Raw genomic sequence first — 15,120 nt, 5'->3', positions numbered from 1 at the left:
AACCAATGGCAACCCATACCATCACACCGGGTGATACGCCAGTATGGCGATGACGAATACACGCTTTCAATGTGCGTTCACCGCGATGCCGCCAAACACGGATGCGACCATCATTCTGCTGGAAACAGAACCTGGATTCATCCTTAAAAAAATGACGTTTTGCCATTCGTGCACCCAGGTTCGTCGTTGAGTAGACCATCGCAGGCGCTCCTGTCTGTGATGCAGCGTCAAGAGTAACCGCAGCCATGGTCTCCAAGCTGATAGTCCATGTTGCTGCAAACGTCGTCGAACTGTTCGTGCAGATGGTTGCTGTCTTGCAAACGTCCCCATCTGTTCACTCAGGGATCGAGACGTGGCTGCACGATCCGTTACAGCCATGCGGATACGATTTCTATCATCTCGACTGCTAGTGGTACGAGGCCGTTGGGATCCAGCACGGCGTTCCGTATTACCCTGCTGAACCCACAGATTCCATACTCTGCTAACAGTCATTGGATCTCGACCAACGCGAGCAGAAACGTCGCGATATGATAAACCGCAATCGCGATAGGCTACAATCCGACCATTATCAAAGTCGGAAACGTGATGGTACGCATTTCTCCTCCTTAAACGAGGCATCATAACTACGTTTCACCAGGCAACGCCGGTCAACTGCTGTTTGTGTATGAGAAATCGGTTGGAACCTTATGTGAATGCTCTGAAAAGCTCATCATTTGCTTATAATAGCGTCTTCTTCCTGTAGGTTAAATTTCGCGTCTGCACCACGTCATCTTCGTGGTGTAGCAATTTTAATGGCCAGTAGTGTGGATACATATACAGTATGGTTAGAAACAGAGAAGCTTGTAAAGATGTTTCAGGGTAGGTTGTTCTGATAAATAAATGTTAAGAAGTAATTTCGATATTTTGCACCGTTTGAGAGAAAATTAGCGTTGAATTTAGCCAATTAGGTTATTGCGCGCAAATTCAAGCGCCACGCCAGAGACGGTGTCGCCAAGCGCGTTCGTCATTTGATTTGCTAAAACCGGACAAGAGAGCGATACAAAAAGTGAATGCGGAGCGCTAGTAAGGATAAAACGCAAGTCAAAGTCTGTGCAGCCTCATCTACGCTACGAGAACAACTGACACTGATTCTACCTGGCGACAAGCTTGAATCTCCTGTTTGGTGAACTAACTCACAAGGCAAAATGTGGTAAAATGGCCCAGTGGATAGCCCGTCAAAAATTGTACACAGATCAAGAATGAAAGCAGGATTAAGCAACATCGAGCAAATGTTTAGAGCCACGGCTGGCGTCGCCGTTATCTGGGCACCGTGAAGCGGGAGCTCTGGCTTCAGATCTCCCTCCTTCCCAATTTTTTTTACACAAAGTTATGAGTTTTCTGTCCGGTCATTGGCGTGTCTGTTCTCCTTCTGTAGTCTTGGCCATTGTCTACTATACGTTGGTTATAGAATATGAGTCACGGGGCAAGAACAAATTACCGTGCCAAGTAAATGTGATGGATAGCGTGAGGAGGCGAGATGCCGCATAGACCTCTCAGAGAGATAAAACTATAAATAAACAGGTATGAACTACATCACAACAAAGGAATTCAAGAGTCAAAAGTTCCAAAACGGAACGCAAGTCATAACACATGGTAGTAGTGTAAGACAAATAGGAGGTACGTACGTCTAGAGGTTAATTCTTTCCATCTCGCTGTTGCAAGAGGATGTTAAAGCACGACACATACGCTGTTATGAATGCAGCGAAAATATACGTCAATAACCGCAAGGATAGTTCATGATTTTGTGCAAAAAAAGAAAAAAAGTGTGGCGACGAGGGAGATTTGAACACGAATCTCCCTGTTCGCCCTTCAACACTATGAACAGCAGAACCACGACCCCGCAGCTATAGAACTTCGCTCGATGTTACACATCTTGAGCATGGGCCGTACACTGTTTCAGTTTTTCTCCTTTTGCACAGTTCATTAGACCTTCTTCCCGTTTTTATGTTTGATCTGTGTTCAGGTTGTGTCGGACTAGCCACTGGGCCACTGGGCCATATTACTACTAAATCAGACGGGGGTGCGTTGGGAAGTTTCCTTGTCAGAAACGGTGCAACTTACAAAATTTTTTTCTTAACAATAATTATTCTCAGTACACCTACCCTGTAACATTCTTACAAGCTTTCCAGAGTGTTACTGACCACCCGTATACGACTCATATCCACATACATATAGTACACACACACGCACGCACGCACACACACACACACACACACACACACACACACACACACACACACACACACACACACACTACATTCGTATAAGAAGTCAAAACTATATGCTGAATCCATCAGATCAAAAAGGATTTAGAAAAGACTCATAAGCCGTCACACATTGTCACCAGAAATTCATAGGGACAAAAAATGAGCCAATGGGAAGTCCTATTAGAGAATGAAGAGATCATTGGACTAGGGACGAAATGGTTAGAAGAAGAAACACGTCAGTTGGAACTCAACACTGTGTTCTTCCAACCACTCCATCACACTTGTGCCTCTGTGACGTGGCACATCATCTTTTTGAGAACTGCCACTGCCTTCGGGAGAAATGATCTTCATGAAGGGGTGTACGTGGTCTGCAACGAGTGTACGACACTCCTTGGCCGTCATCGTGCCTTGCACGAGCTTTACTGGACCCATGGATGCCCACGTGAATGTACGTCGGAGCATAATGGAGCCGCCGCTAGCTTCTCTACGTCCCCCAGTTGTCAAGGAGCCTGGAAGACGAGGGATTCGCATCCTCTCATCGGCCTGATGAAGAAGGTACCGGCATTCATAACACCATGCAATGCTCTGCCACTGTGCCAGTGCCGATGGTCGCGTGTCGTAGCTTCCGATGTCGTGGTGTTAACATTGGCACAAGCATGGGTCGTCGGATGCGGAGACCCGTCGTTAGGAGTGTTCGTTGCTCTGTGTGTTCAGACACCTTTGTACTCTGCCCAGAATTAAAGTCTGATATTAGTTCCGCCACAGTTCGCCATCTGTCCAACCTACGTCGTCCGACATCTGTAAAGAGGGGTGGTCACCCAACCCGACGACGTCTGGACGTGGTTTATCCTTGGTTTCGGCACGTATTGAAGACACTCACCAAATCAATCCTCGAACGCCCGACAAGTGGTGCAGTTTCCGAAATGCTCGTTCCGAGCCTCCCGGCCGTCACAGTCTGCTCTCCGTCAAACTCCGACATATCGCGCGCCTTCCCCATTCTACATACGGACAGCACGCTCCCTGATACTACATGCATCAAGCGTGAGTCTGACCAGCAGCCATTCCTCGCCGAGTGAAGTTGCTGACGCCGGGATGGATTTATATCGATAGCAGGTCGGCGATCATAAAGCTCTGGGTGACCAGTATATCCGTAGAAACCTTTCTTAGTTTAAGGCAGGCAGCGTTGAACTGTAAGCAGATTGACACGCGCTGTGAGTCACCTTCGAGTTGCAGCCGTATTTGGGTGTTTCATATAGCTATTATTTGAGCTGCCAATGAAAAAAACAGTACTTCTTATCATTCGATATTAAAATAACCTTACACGTAAAGAGAAGCCATGGCTGTTGACAAAAACAAGGGAACTCGTAACTAACGCTGAAGATGGATCGCTCGATAGAACAGCGGTATGCAATCAAATTTTGCTTTCGCTTGGGCAAAACTGCTTCGGAAACTTTTGCTATGATTACGGAGGCCTACAAAGAAGACTCCCTATCAAGAGCTCAAGTGTTCCGGTGGTTTAATGAATTTAAAAACGGGAGGGAATTCGTTGAAGACATGGAACGATCTGGACGCCCTTCAACGAGTCGTGTGGATGAAACGGTGGCCAAAGTGAAAGAACTCCTGGACTCCGACCGTCGTTTAAGTCTCAAAATGATCGCCGATGAGGTCTCCGTGAATAAATTTACGGTTCACCAAATTGTTACGCAAGATTTGATGATGAGGAAAGTTTGCGCAAAATTGGTTCCCCGAGTGCTCACCGCCGAACAAAAGCAACAACGAGTGGACGTTTGCCGTGAGATGTTGAATGATTTGGAAAATAATCCACACTTTTTAGACAACGTAGTAACAGGCGACGAATCGTGGACATTCCAGTACGACCGGGAGACGAAAGCCCAGAGCTCGGAGTGGCACACACCAGCATCCCCGCGGCCGAAGAAAGCAAGAATGTCAAAGTCCCGCATCAAGACAATGCTGATTGTGTTTTTCGACAAGCGGGGGTTAATTCACAAAGAGTTTGTCCCTCAGGGGAAGACTGTCAATGCCGAATTCTACAAAGAAGTCCTTCAGCGATTGCACAGAGCCGTCAAACGGAAGCGACAGGACCTCGCTCAACGCTGGCGTCTTCACCACGACAACGCTCCGGCGCACACAGCGTTCATCGTGACCTCCTACTTGACCCGAATTGGAGTTGAAGTTTTGCCACAGCCACCATACAGCCCTGACTTGAGTCCTCCTGATTTCTTCCTATTTCCGAAGGTCAAAAGATGCCTGAAGGGTCATCGTTTCGACGATATTCCTAACATCCAACGTGCTGTCACGAAGGCACTAACTGGGATAACTCAAACGGACTACAGTGGGGCCTATGAAGCTTGGAAAACGCGCTGGCAACGTTGTGTCGACGCCCAAGGCGAGTACTTTGAAGAATATTAACGTTTTGTACAAATTGGATCAATAAATTTGTTTTTCTAGACTGAGTCTCATTACTTATCTACCACATCCTGTATGCAAACGAAGTTATCCACAAACTGATGATCGCCATCCTGACTGTTAAAGCGTGTGTCTTATGATCGCTCCAGATGTAAATTACCAATTTATGAAATTAATTTATCTGAGAAGTCCCAAGCACCTGCTTGTTATTAGGCAAACAAAGTTAGCCACAAAGTGGCATACGTCAGCCGTTATACCTATTGTTCCAACGATCATGCCGCAAGTATCACCGCAAGGTAATTGTTTTCCGTAGGGAGAAAACGTATACAAGCGTTAACAGAAACGCATCTGCCAGAACCCATTTCATTATCAGGCAATAGCGATAACGTGCCGGTGCGATGTATCTCAGAAATGACACCAGCCATGAGCCGGGTTTTGCTATTCACATTCCTTCAATGAAATGTTGTTCTGAGCTGTTGTAAACAGCTGTGCTTAATATATTTTTAATGAAGAATGGTTCGATAGGGTACTTTTAGTTTCCTGGGAGGATCAAATTCAAGGCAATATCGTCTACATTCGTCCATAGACAACTGTGGCACCACCGGAAGACGTAGGAGTGTAGTTAAGAGCCTGCAGCCGGTACTTTTACTTTCAGCAGTCCCTGAAGTGCCTCCGAGTCGATCACGTGGTGTTTTTGTAGTTACCTGCTCCCGTAGGTAAAGTATCACAGTATTAACAGTAGGTTTTACTTGGGTAACAACGGGTTACAATAAGGGGTTCTCTTTTTTTTTTTTAATTGAATGAGCAATTTTGACAGAAATGGGCTATGCCAGGTTTAATTATCTGCACTTTCAGTCACCAATATGTCACCTTCTTATATGTTGCTGTTCTTCTGTAATCGCAAAAAAACCTTTATGGAATTCATGGAGAACATTAAGTTCACTGACATCTTGGTTGAATTTACAGTAGGGCGGAGAAACGACAAATTAAGCGTTTCTCTGGTTTCTGAGTCATCTTTCACTGCCTTAGGATATGTTGCCTCCATCTGTTATTACGTCGTAACACAAGACCACTTCCTTATAGCTGTCTTCATTAACAATTTCGTGACAATTCTGATCGTAATCGAGTTTGCAGCAGTTTCTTCATACTTCTGTCAAAGAATCAGGATACTCAACGGCACAGTCAATGTCTGCTTTCAGTGTGGACTCCAGGATTGGTCACGTGATACATCATCTATGCTTAAAAGGACTGCAGTCCGCTGTGTTCTCACTGTGTACCGGTTACGTGTTCCTCAGAGACGCCTCCTACAAGTGAGTGAGCGCGTACTGGAGATTCACCATACGAAACTAAGAAATCTGATTTTCTCTTTGACTGACTCTTGGGCTGCCATCATCGCTATACGTTTAGTACAGAAACTAATGACAAGTACTCAGTCTGTATTCTTAGCCATTATATGTTTATTATGCACTGATCAGCCAGAACATTGCTACCAACAACCTACTATCGATATACACCCGCCCAGGCGACAGCAAAGTCACCCGGCAAGGAACAGCTGCTAGTCAGACATATTCACGGTGCTTGTAATATCAGTGAGCGCACTGTCCGTGTGTAGAATGGGATAGGCGCGCGATCTGTCTGACTTTGGCCGATGGCAGACTGCGATGACCCGGAGGCTCGTAACGAGCATTTCGGAAGCTTCACGACTTGTCGGGTGTTCGAGGGGTGTTGTCGGGAATGTCTCCAATACGTGCCGATACCAAGGTGGGATTGGGCGGCCAGCCCTCATTACAGACGTCCGATGACGTAGGCTGGACACGCGGCGAATTGTGGCGGAACTAACACCAGACTTTAATGCTGCGCAGAGTACAAACGTGTCTGGACACACAGAGCAACGAACACTCCTAACGATAGGCCACCGTAACCGACGATCGATACATGTATCAATACTAACACCAGGCCATTGGCAACTACGACTGAAATGGGCATATGACCATCGGTACTGGGCATTGCCGCAGTGGCGAGCGTTGTATGGTCTGATGATTCCCGATACCTTTCTCATCGGGCCAGCAACGTAGCAAGGCCTCATTGCTTCCATGCCACTATCGCGTCGCTGTTGTTATCAGTGACAGAAGTGGAAATATTGGTTATTAGATAGGTGGTCATAAAGTTCTGGCTGAATGTATAAGACACATCCTCTGCTTCCTCGGCGAAGATGACTGGATTGTTGGCGAAATTTAGGGAGAATAGGATGTGCTTCAGTCGACTGGAAATAACAGCCAACCAGTTGCAATATACAGGTTTGTTAATACTTGACCATGGTTTAGACAGTTTTAAAGCTGTCTTCTTCGGAAGTATGGTACTTATCAAAGAATATTGTGTGTAGAAGAGATAGGGTATCATTACAATAAACAAAATTAAAGGAAATGTTTACAAATAATTTTAGTGAAGCATATTCACACAGAATCACATATTATCTACATCCGATATGGGAGTCGTTGACTGTGTAGTATGCATATGTGTCACCCACTTAATCACCATTTGAAACACGTGATTCAAAAGTGGTAGCTCGCTGTTGTTGAACTTTTCCTTAATACTTTCTAAAATACCACACATTTGACAGTGGATCTAACAACATGTAGTGTGCCACTTGACAGATTTGCATTAATGTGAAAATTAAAAATCAAATAAAACAGGTGGTATGGGATGCTACGGAGCGTAAGTGCCCCACGTACAGAGCTGGTCACACGCGCCGACTGGCTGAAGAGTGGACGCACCAGCCTCAGCTAGCTTCTGGTAGATGACGCTCCTGCGGTTGCTGTGTGCGCGAAGCCTGCAGTGAGCGGCGTGTGCGGTTTCACAAGCACATACTTATTGCTAGAATTAACATATTAACTGAAAAGTTGAAAGGCGGTAAAAGAAGTGAGCCATTAAAATCGCGCGAGTTATAAAGAACCGTCAGGCTCACGTAGACGTAGCAAGCTCCTTACAATATCAGAAAAACGCACGCGACGCACTTGTGCGTGAGTACACAACAGCGGCAAGCATGAGTGTCAAACCAAAAATGCTTCAAACAATTATTATCAGTGCACAAGAGACCTAATACTTGACGTATTACGTTCACCCCTGACATGAAGGAATACTGTAAAAGGACACACTGTGGCGGAGAAACTGCAAACATTAAAAGTCAAATGTAAATTTGGGAAAGAGAAGGTGGGGTGCATTGGGGTATTTCATCTCTTGTAAAGAATATGCTAAAAGAGGTGATCACAGTAATAAAGTATGCTATATATATATATATATATATATATATATATATATATATATATATATGTGTGTGTGTGTGTGTGTGTGTGTGTGTGTGTGTGTTTGTGTGTGTGTGTCTGTCTCTTGCATGAACAGTTACTGAAGCGTAGCCACGTTCAAAACCTTAAAACTTCTGTCTGCCCCCAGGTATCCAAAGCTGCATCTAAGTATATGGACAATAAGCTGAAAATAGTAGAAGCAGTGTTTAAAACTAAACATAAGTCGGATTATGCGAAAACCTACATCAATATAAAACAATGGAACAAATTGCCATCCAGTAAGAAAAAATCAGTGCAGCAAATCATATCTTCTAGCACCATGGAACTCCATAACAATAAAAGACATTTTCAATATAGAAGCATACTCTTCATACCTTTTCTAAGCAAGGAAATTAAAGAACAGTTTAATAATCAAATCCATGCTATCTGGAATGGTATAGATGAGTGGCTTTGTAATCGTAGATTTCAAGGGCAATGTTACCCCCAGATCAATCATTCGTCTGTTATTAACAGTTTTGTAATCGATCTCAAAATAGGTGTAGACACCCTCAAATTTGATAAGGTCCAACAGGCCAAGATTCCACACGAGTCTAATAATATTACAGAAAAAGAAACTGCGTTAAAAACTAACTTTTGTACAAAAAATTATTAATAATATTAATCGTAAACTGAAAGAAAATCGTGCTCTAATAACAAAATCTGAGAAAGGTAATTCTATTGTTATTGCCTACGTAAAAGAATATACAGATAAAACTGTCAAGTTTTTTGAGGAAAACGACATCGTTGAGGTCACCACTAATCCTACCGTTAACCTGCAAAAAGAAATATGACACTGTTTAGCAAATACTGATGGTTCGTTCGAAAAGTTTCAAAACAAATGACTTTTTAATGTGAACCCGAAGCCTCCAGTTCTTCGAAGTCAGTTTAAGCTACATCATAATTTCGCTAGGCTGCTTCATAATAAAATCAAAGACTCGTTTGTTTTCGATCTCAGCTTTTCGTTTAAAAATAGTGTTTACTTAACCAGCAAAATAAAAATAATAAAATGTACACCGGAAATTATGTTGGCCTCATTTGACATATAAGTCTTTACACTAGTTTCAGCATTATCGAGAAGAATTTATTACAGTACAAAAAATTAACTAATCTACAAATTACCGAGCTTATTAATTTGTTGCAGGTGGTACTTAAATATAATTATTTCACATTCAGTAGTAAATTTTGCGTACAGTCATATCGCCTAGCGGTGGGTAGCCCTCTTGCCGAAATCCTAGCTGACATTTTCATTAATTCTTTGGAAAGTACTTTCTTCAGTTCTAACTCAGAATTACAAAGAAAAATACACTTTCATGCTCTTTATGTAGAGGATACAATCATTGCCTTTCATGGCAATGACAGAGAATTAGGCCAGTTGTTCAGCACGTTCAATGGCTTTTACGAGGAAGTATGCTTTACAAAAGAAATGCAGAATAAAAACGCGGAGCTTTACTTCCTCGATACTAAAATATCTGTAGCAGATAACAGCATCAAGCTAAATGTTTTCCGTAAGCCAATTTATTCAGATAGTATTATCCCATATGATTCTGCCCATCCAGTAGCACACAAATTAGTATTTTTTCATTCCGCTATTAATCGTGCTATAACAACGCCTCTTTCTTCTAGTAACCTACAAAATGAACTTAATGTGATTCAATAAATTGCTACCAATAACGGATATAAGCAAGATGTAATAGATCATATCCTCAATAAAAAAAAAAACTACTAAAAATTTTTTTACCTCTACAAGGTAACAGGACAAAAAGAAATTCATTTCCTTCCCGTTTTTAGGCAATGTGTACTATAGGATTAAATGCCTTTTGGTGAACACACATAAATACAAGGGAACTTTTTCTACTAATAACATCCTAAAGGGACATCTTGTACATTCTGTCAAAAATGTTGAGGATCCGTTCTCAAATTCAGGCATTTACAACTTGATCTGCAGCGATTGTCTCATTTACTCTATTGGACGAATTGGTAGAACAATTAAGGTCGGATATAAAGAGCATATGTTACGAAAGAAAGGTGGTAACGTACACAATTGCACGCTTGCAGAACATTTATTTATTGCTGGCCATACTCCGAAGAAGTCAGAGGATACTGTAGTCTTACACAAAGAGATAGAGGGGCGCAGGTTACATTACAGAGAAGAGCCCAAAACTTGAAAACATTTAGAGAAAACCAATGGCTGCATACTAAATGATCAACTTCAGCTCGCAAGTTGACATTTCCCGAAATGGCTTAAGCCTCTGCTCTTGGCCGAGTAGCCAAGTTTATCACTCGACGCTGGCCTCTGCGCGGTGTTTGTTTTCCTCAAAATTCTATGTATTAAGAATGTGGCTTTTCTTTTATTTTACAATGAGCACTTCGTCATCCACAGTTGAGTGGCTATTCAAGATTTTATTAATGAGCCACTGCAGATCCATCTCCTTCTTTTTACTATTTTTAGCGTCATTTATTCTGTCTATAACATCGTGATTTCTAGGTGTATATACACTGCTTAGTGTGACTTCGTTTATTCATTATTTTCCTGGGAATTTTGTAACACCCGGCGCATGTCACCAGCTCTGTACGTGGCATACTTACGCTCCATAGCATCCGATGCCGCCTTTTTTTATTAGGTTTTTAATTGTCGCATATATTCAAATCTGTCAAGTGACAAACTACATGTTGTTATATCTATTGTCAAATGTGTGCTATTTTAAAAAGTATTAAGGAAAAGCTCAACAATAGAGAGTTACCACTTTTGAATAACGTATTTCAAATGGTGATTATGTGGATGACACATACGTATACTACACAGTTAATGACTCCCACGTCGGATGTAGATAATATGTGATTCTGTGTGAATATGCTTCACTAGAATTATTTGTAAACATTTCCTGTAACTTTGTTTATTATAATAATACAATATCTCTTCTACAAACAATGTCGTAATACTTGTTAATAAGTACAATACTTTCCGAAGAAGATAGTTTTAAAACTGTCGAAACCATGGTCAAAGTTTAACAAGGAGAGAGGCAGAGAAAGCAGTAATTAGAGCAAAAAAATACTGAGTGGGACTTTAAGTGCGAAAAAATTACTAACTGCATATGGAATTCAAAGACCAAAAAAGCATGGAAGGTGATAAAACAGCTAAGAACAAATGACAGAAGCAGTATAAACTTACCACTGATAAGCCTAAGTAGATGAAAGACTTGACATGAAGAACTTTTTAAAGAAGATCGATCCGAATTTCAGGAGGTATGCTCCCTTGCAGTCAACGATCATGAGACAGAACTACAGGAAATAACAACGGCTGAAGTACCAGACACAGTTGAGCCAATCAAAAATGGCAAAGCACCAGGACCTGACACTATATGAAGTTGCTGAAGGCCGGGACAATTATGTCATTTGAAAAGCTCGAATAGCTATTCAACCCATATCTCACAAGGAACACCTTAAATGCGAGGGCGCAAAAGCCCAATAATGTTAACGGTATTCGATGTTCCACATATTGTCTATACTGGAACCACAATATTGGGTGCTAATGGCAACATGTAGGAGAACTGGAGGTATTCAGTGGCGAGCTCGGCATGGGGTTATGGAGCATAGTTGAATAGCTTAGTCGACGAATAGCTCACAATATTGCTGTAGTGCTACTGGTGTTATACAAAGCAGATCAGTGGCATGATACAGAAAACAAAGATTGCATTATATCTACAACAGTTGCCGAAGTCGACATTTCGTCAGAAAGGAACCCAAGGAATTTCGCAGAGTGAGAAAGAAATGACAGATGAAATATTAGCGTTTCTGCAAGACGAATCAGTCGAATGTGTGGTGTCGTATATGTTCACTGGGTGAACAGTGTACATGAGGAGTACAATGATGGTGACAGGTGCTTAACAAGTGAAAGTGATATTGAAACAGATGTCGAGCCATGTAGTTCGTCATCATTGTCGGACAGGGAGCAACAAATCCCGTGGATAGTAAACATAATTATGTACGTGGAAGATAATACCCAGCATAGTAAAAAAATCTATTATGAACAGATTTTGAATATGTCCACAGCAATAGGACCATGTAGTGCACAAGAAAAAGTACGGATATTCAAGGGAGGACAAGGCGCACTTGTTAAAAAAAAGTGGTGGTGTTTGCACGTTTCAGGAATGCCCAACACAATTTACAGGATGTGCAAAGTAGTGACCTACTATGTTACGCACGCCAAATTGCACGCGACATAGATTACAGTGAATTCAAGAAGAGCAGTGGATGCTTGCATAATTTCAAACAGTTCTACAGAATGGTTCAAATGGCTCTGAGCACTATGGGACTCAACATCTTAGGTCATAAGTCCCCTAGAACTTAGAACTACTTAAACCTAACTAACCTAAGGACATCACACACACCCATGCCCGAGGCAGGATTCGAACCTGCGACCGTAGCAGTCCCGCGGTTCCGGACTGCAGCGCCAGAACCGCTAGACCACCGCGGCCGGCAGTTCTACAGAATTGGAAGACGTAAGAAAACGAAATTTCTAACAAAGCGTCAACTTGACGATGCACTGCAAACTATGGAATCGGGCCGCAAACTTGTAGATGAGATAAACAAATTGATCCCATCGCTGAGTAAGGAATTTGTGGTCAGCTCTGAACTATCAGAATTTGAAGAGGAAATACATATGAGAGGAACCTTGGAAATCACAGGTACCAAGAGAGTAGTACGAGGGTGGTTTGAGAAGTTCTCAGAAAGGAATGGAAAAAAAGTATTTACATCACTGAAACTTTTTTCAATTTTTCAATGTAGTCTCCTTGTAGATTAATACACTTGATCCAACGACGTTCCAGTGCCTTGATTCCATCTCGAAAACGAGTTTCCTCCAGGCCTGCAAAATAGTTGTCAACTCCGGCTATCAATTCTTCGTTTGAAGTCAACCTTCGTCCACCAAGAAAAGTTTTCAGTTTTTGGAAGAGATGGAAGTCTGACAGAGCCATATAAGGTGAATAAGGCGGGTGTGGCAATAATTCGTGTAATTTTGCCATGGCGACGGCACATGTTTTTGGTCCAGCGTCAAGAGTCGCAGCACTCATTTTGCAGCTAATTTTTTCATTTCTAATTCTTCAGTTAAAATGTGGTAGACCCTTTCATATAACGTCTGGCAAGTGTGAGAAATTTCAAGCACTTGCAATTGGCGATCCTCCATGACCATTTTGTGCACTTTTGCAATGATATTTGGAGTAGTGACACATCTTGGCCGACCACTGCGCGGATCGTCATCTCAGCTCTCCCGACCACATTTAAATTCATTTGTCCACTTGGCAACAGTTGAATATGAAGGAGCAGAGTCCTCAAGTGTATTCTGGAAATCGCTGTAAATGTCCTTTGCTTTCATACCTTTCATTACGAAGTACTTAATAAGTGCTCGAATCTCGATTTTTGCCATCTTCGCAAATCACTACACAGGAACAACAACAGAGTCACGTCACCGCCACAGCTCTCTTCCACGAGTGGGACGTGTTTACAGGAACATTCTAATGAATATCACGTGAACAACTCTTTGTGCTAACGCTGACCTCTCCTGGTGACTCCGAGAACTTTCTAAACCACCCTCGTATCAATGCCTTAACGCATTCGTATACAATTATGCCGATTGTTAATCTGGATGGTAAACTGGCTGGAAAGTTGTTTACTGTGCTGCGAGACGTTGGAGGTGTTCTGGGTCCTATGACTCTTTCTCGTGTGCGTGATCTTGCAGGGACAGTACGGAATATTTGCGTCACTGCAATCAACAGTGGGAAAACGCACGTAAGAAAACTACAACTGTGGTGTGAGCACTGATTTTGGCCAATAACCGGTAAAAATAACTTGTTTTTGCTTAATTCCTGGGACGTGTATAAAAAAAAATCATATTACTTTAAAGCAAATTATCGCTCCTAGAAAGTTTGTGACATTGCAATTCATACTACATGGAACCACTGGACAAATTCAGCCTCTGGAAGTTTGTTTTTTCCGTGCCTGTTAGACAATTATCACACTATCGGCAGCTATGCCTTAAAGGTTTAAATGGTTCAAATGGCTCTGAGCACTATGGGACTCAACTTCTGAGGTCATCAGTCCCCTAGAACTTAGAACTACTTAAACCTAACTCACCTAAGGACATCACACACATCCATGCCCGAGGCGGGATATGAACCTGCGACCGTAGCGGTCGCGCGGATCCAGACTGTAGCACCTCGAACCGCTCGGCCACCCCGGCCGGCACGCCTTAAAGGATAGGCAGTGACACGATAAGCTCAACAATAGACTTTTTCATTTCGGTTGCATGCCATCACATTTAATCCGTTCTCACCGCCCTCTTACAACAATATGATTCTATATGCTTTCCTTAAGGGTAAATACCTGGCTAAACAATAAGTTGCGAGCTGTGAAGGATTCTGTCCGACCGTCGCTTACCTTCCGACCACGACGAGCTGAGGAAGTAGCCCTTACACGGCTTCGAATAGGACACTGTCCATTGACACATGGTTTTCTGTTACGTCGTGAGGAGCCACCAACGTGTCAGACATGTGGGACATAGCTGTTGATACATATTTTAACTGAGTGTGTTTTATATGCGGGTTTGAGGGAAGATTTAAGTTCCCACCAGACCGGCCCTCTATTTTAACTAATAATGATGCGAGTGTGGCTAGAGTTTTTGTGTGACGTCTGGACTTCTACCCAAAATAGTGGGATTGAGATCTTAATGTGCTGTAAAGTGGTTTGGTCACACATTATTTGTAAGTGGTCACCCAGTCACAGTTACTTATTTTTACCTGTTTTCTACTGGTATTTTATTTTTAGTTTTATCTACCTGTTTTGATGTGCTGTGTCCAGTCTTGAAATTTGAGCATTTACAATTCGCGCAAAGATCGCCTCTGAATTGATCCTTGTTTAAAAGATCTTGGCTGCACTCGTCAACATTGGTTTTGTGAACGGGCGCTGATAACCTTGTTGTTGTGCGCCCTAAAACACTAATCATCATCATCAACATCTGGCTAAACAATCTACGCGGTCTGTAAATCCCAAGGAGCTCTCGTTCGATCTTGATGGTGCGAACCCTTTGTGATGTCTATGGCGCCATTTTTCAT

General features: G+C 42.6%; 1 protein-coding gene across 1 annotated transcript in view; it reads left to right on the top strand.

The window, feature by feature from the left end:
- The first annotated feature begins 4,947 nt into the window (after positions 1–4,947).
- Positions 4,948–15,120, top strand: part of LOC126213120 (spaetzle-processing enzyme-like) — an 83,046-nt gene continuing 72,873 nt past the window's right edge. The window contains exon 1 of the mRNA XM_049940765.1: positions 4,948–4,969. Within this exon, the coding sequence (XP_049796722.1) occupies positions 4,948–4,969 (22 nt within the window). The remainder of the gene's footprint in view (positions 4,970–15,120) is intronic.

This window comes from Schistocerca nitens, chromosome 1 (assembly GCF_023898315.1).
Source record: "Schistocerca nitens isolate TAMUIC-IGC-003100 chromosome 1, iqSchNite1.1, whole genome shotgun sequence".
In the NCBI taxonomy this organism is placed as follows: domain Eukaryota; kingdom Metazoa; phylum Arthropoda; class Insecta; order Orthoptera; family Acrididae; genus Schistocerca; species Schistocerca nitens.
This window is presented reverse-complemented; position numbering and strand designations above follow the sequence as displayed.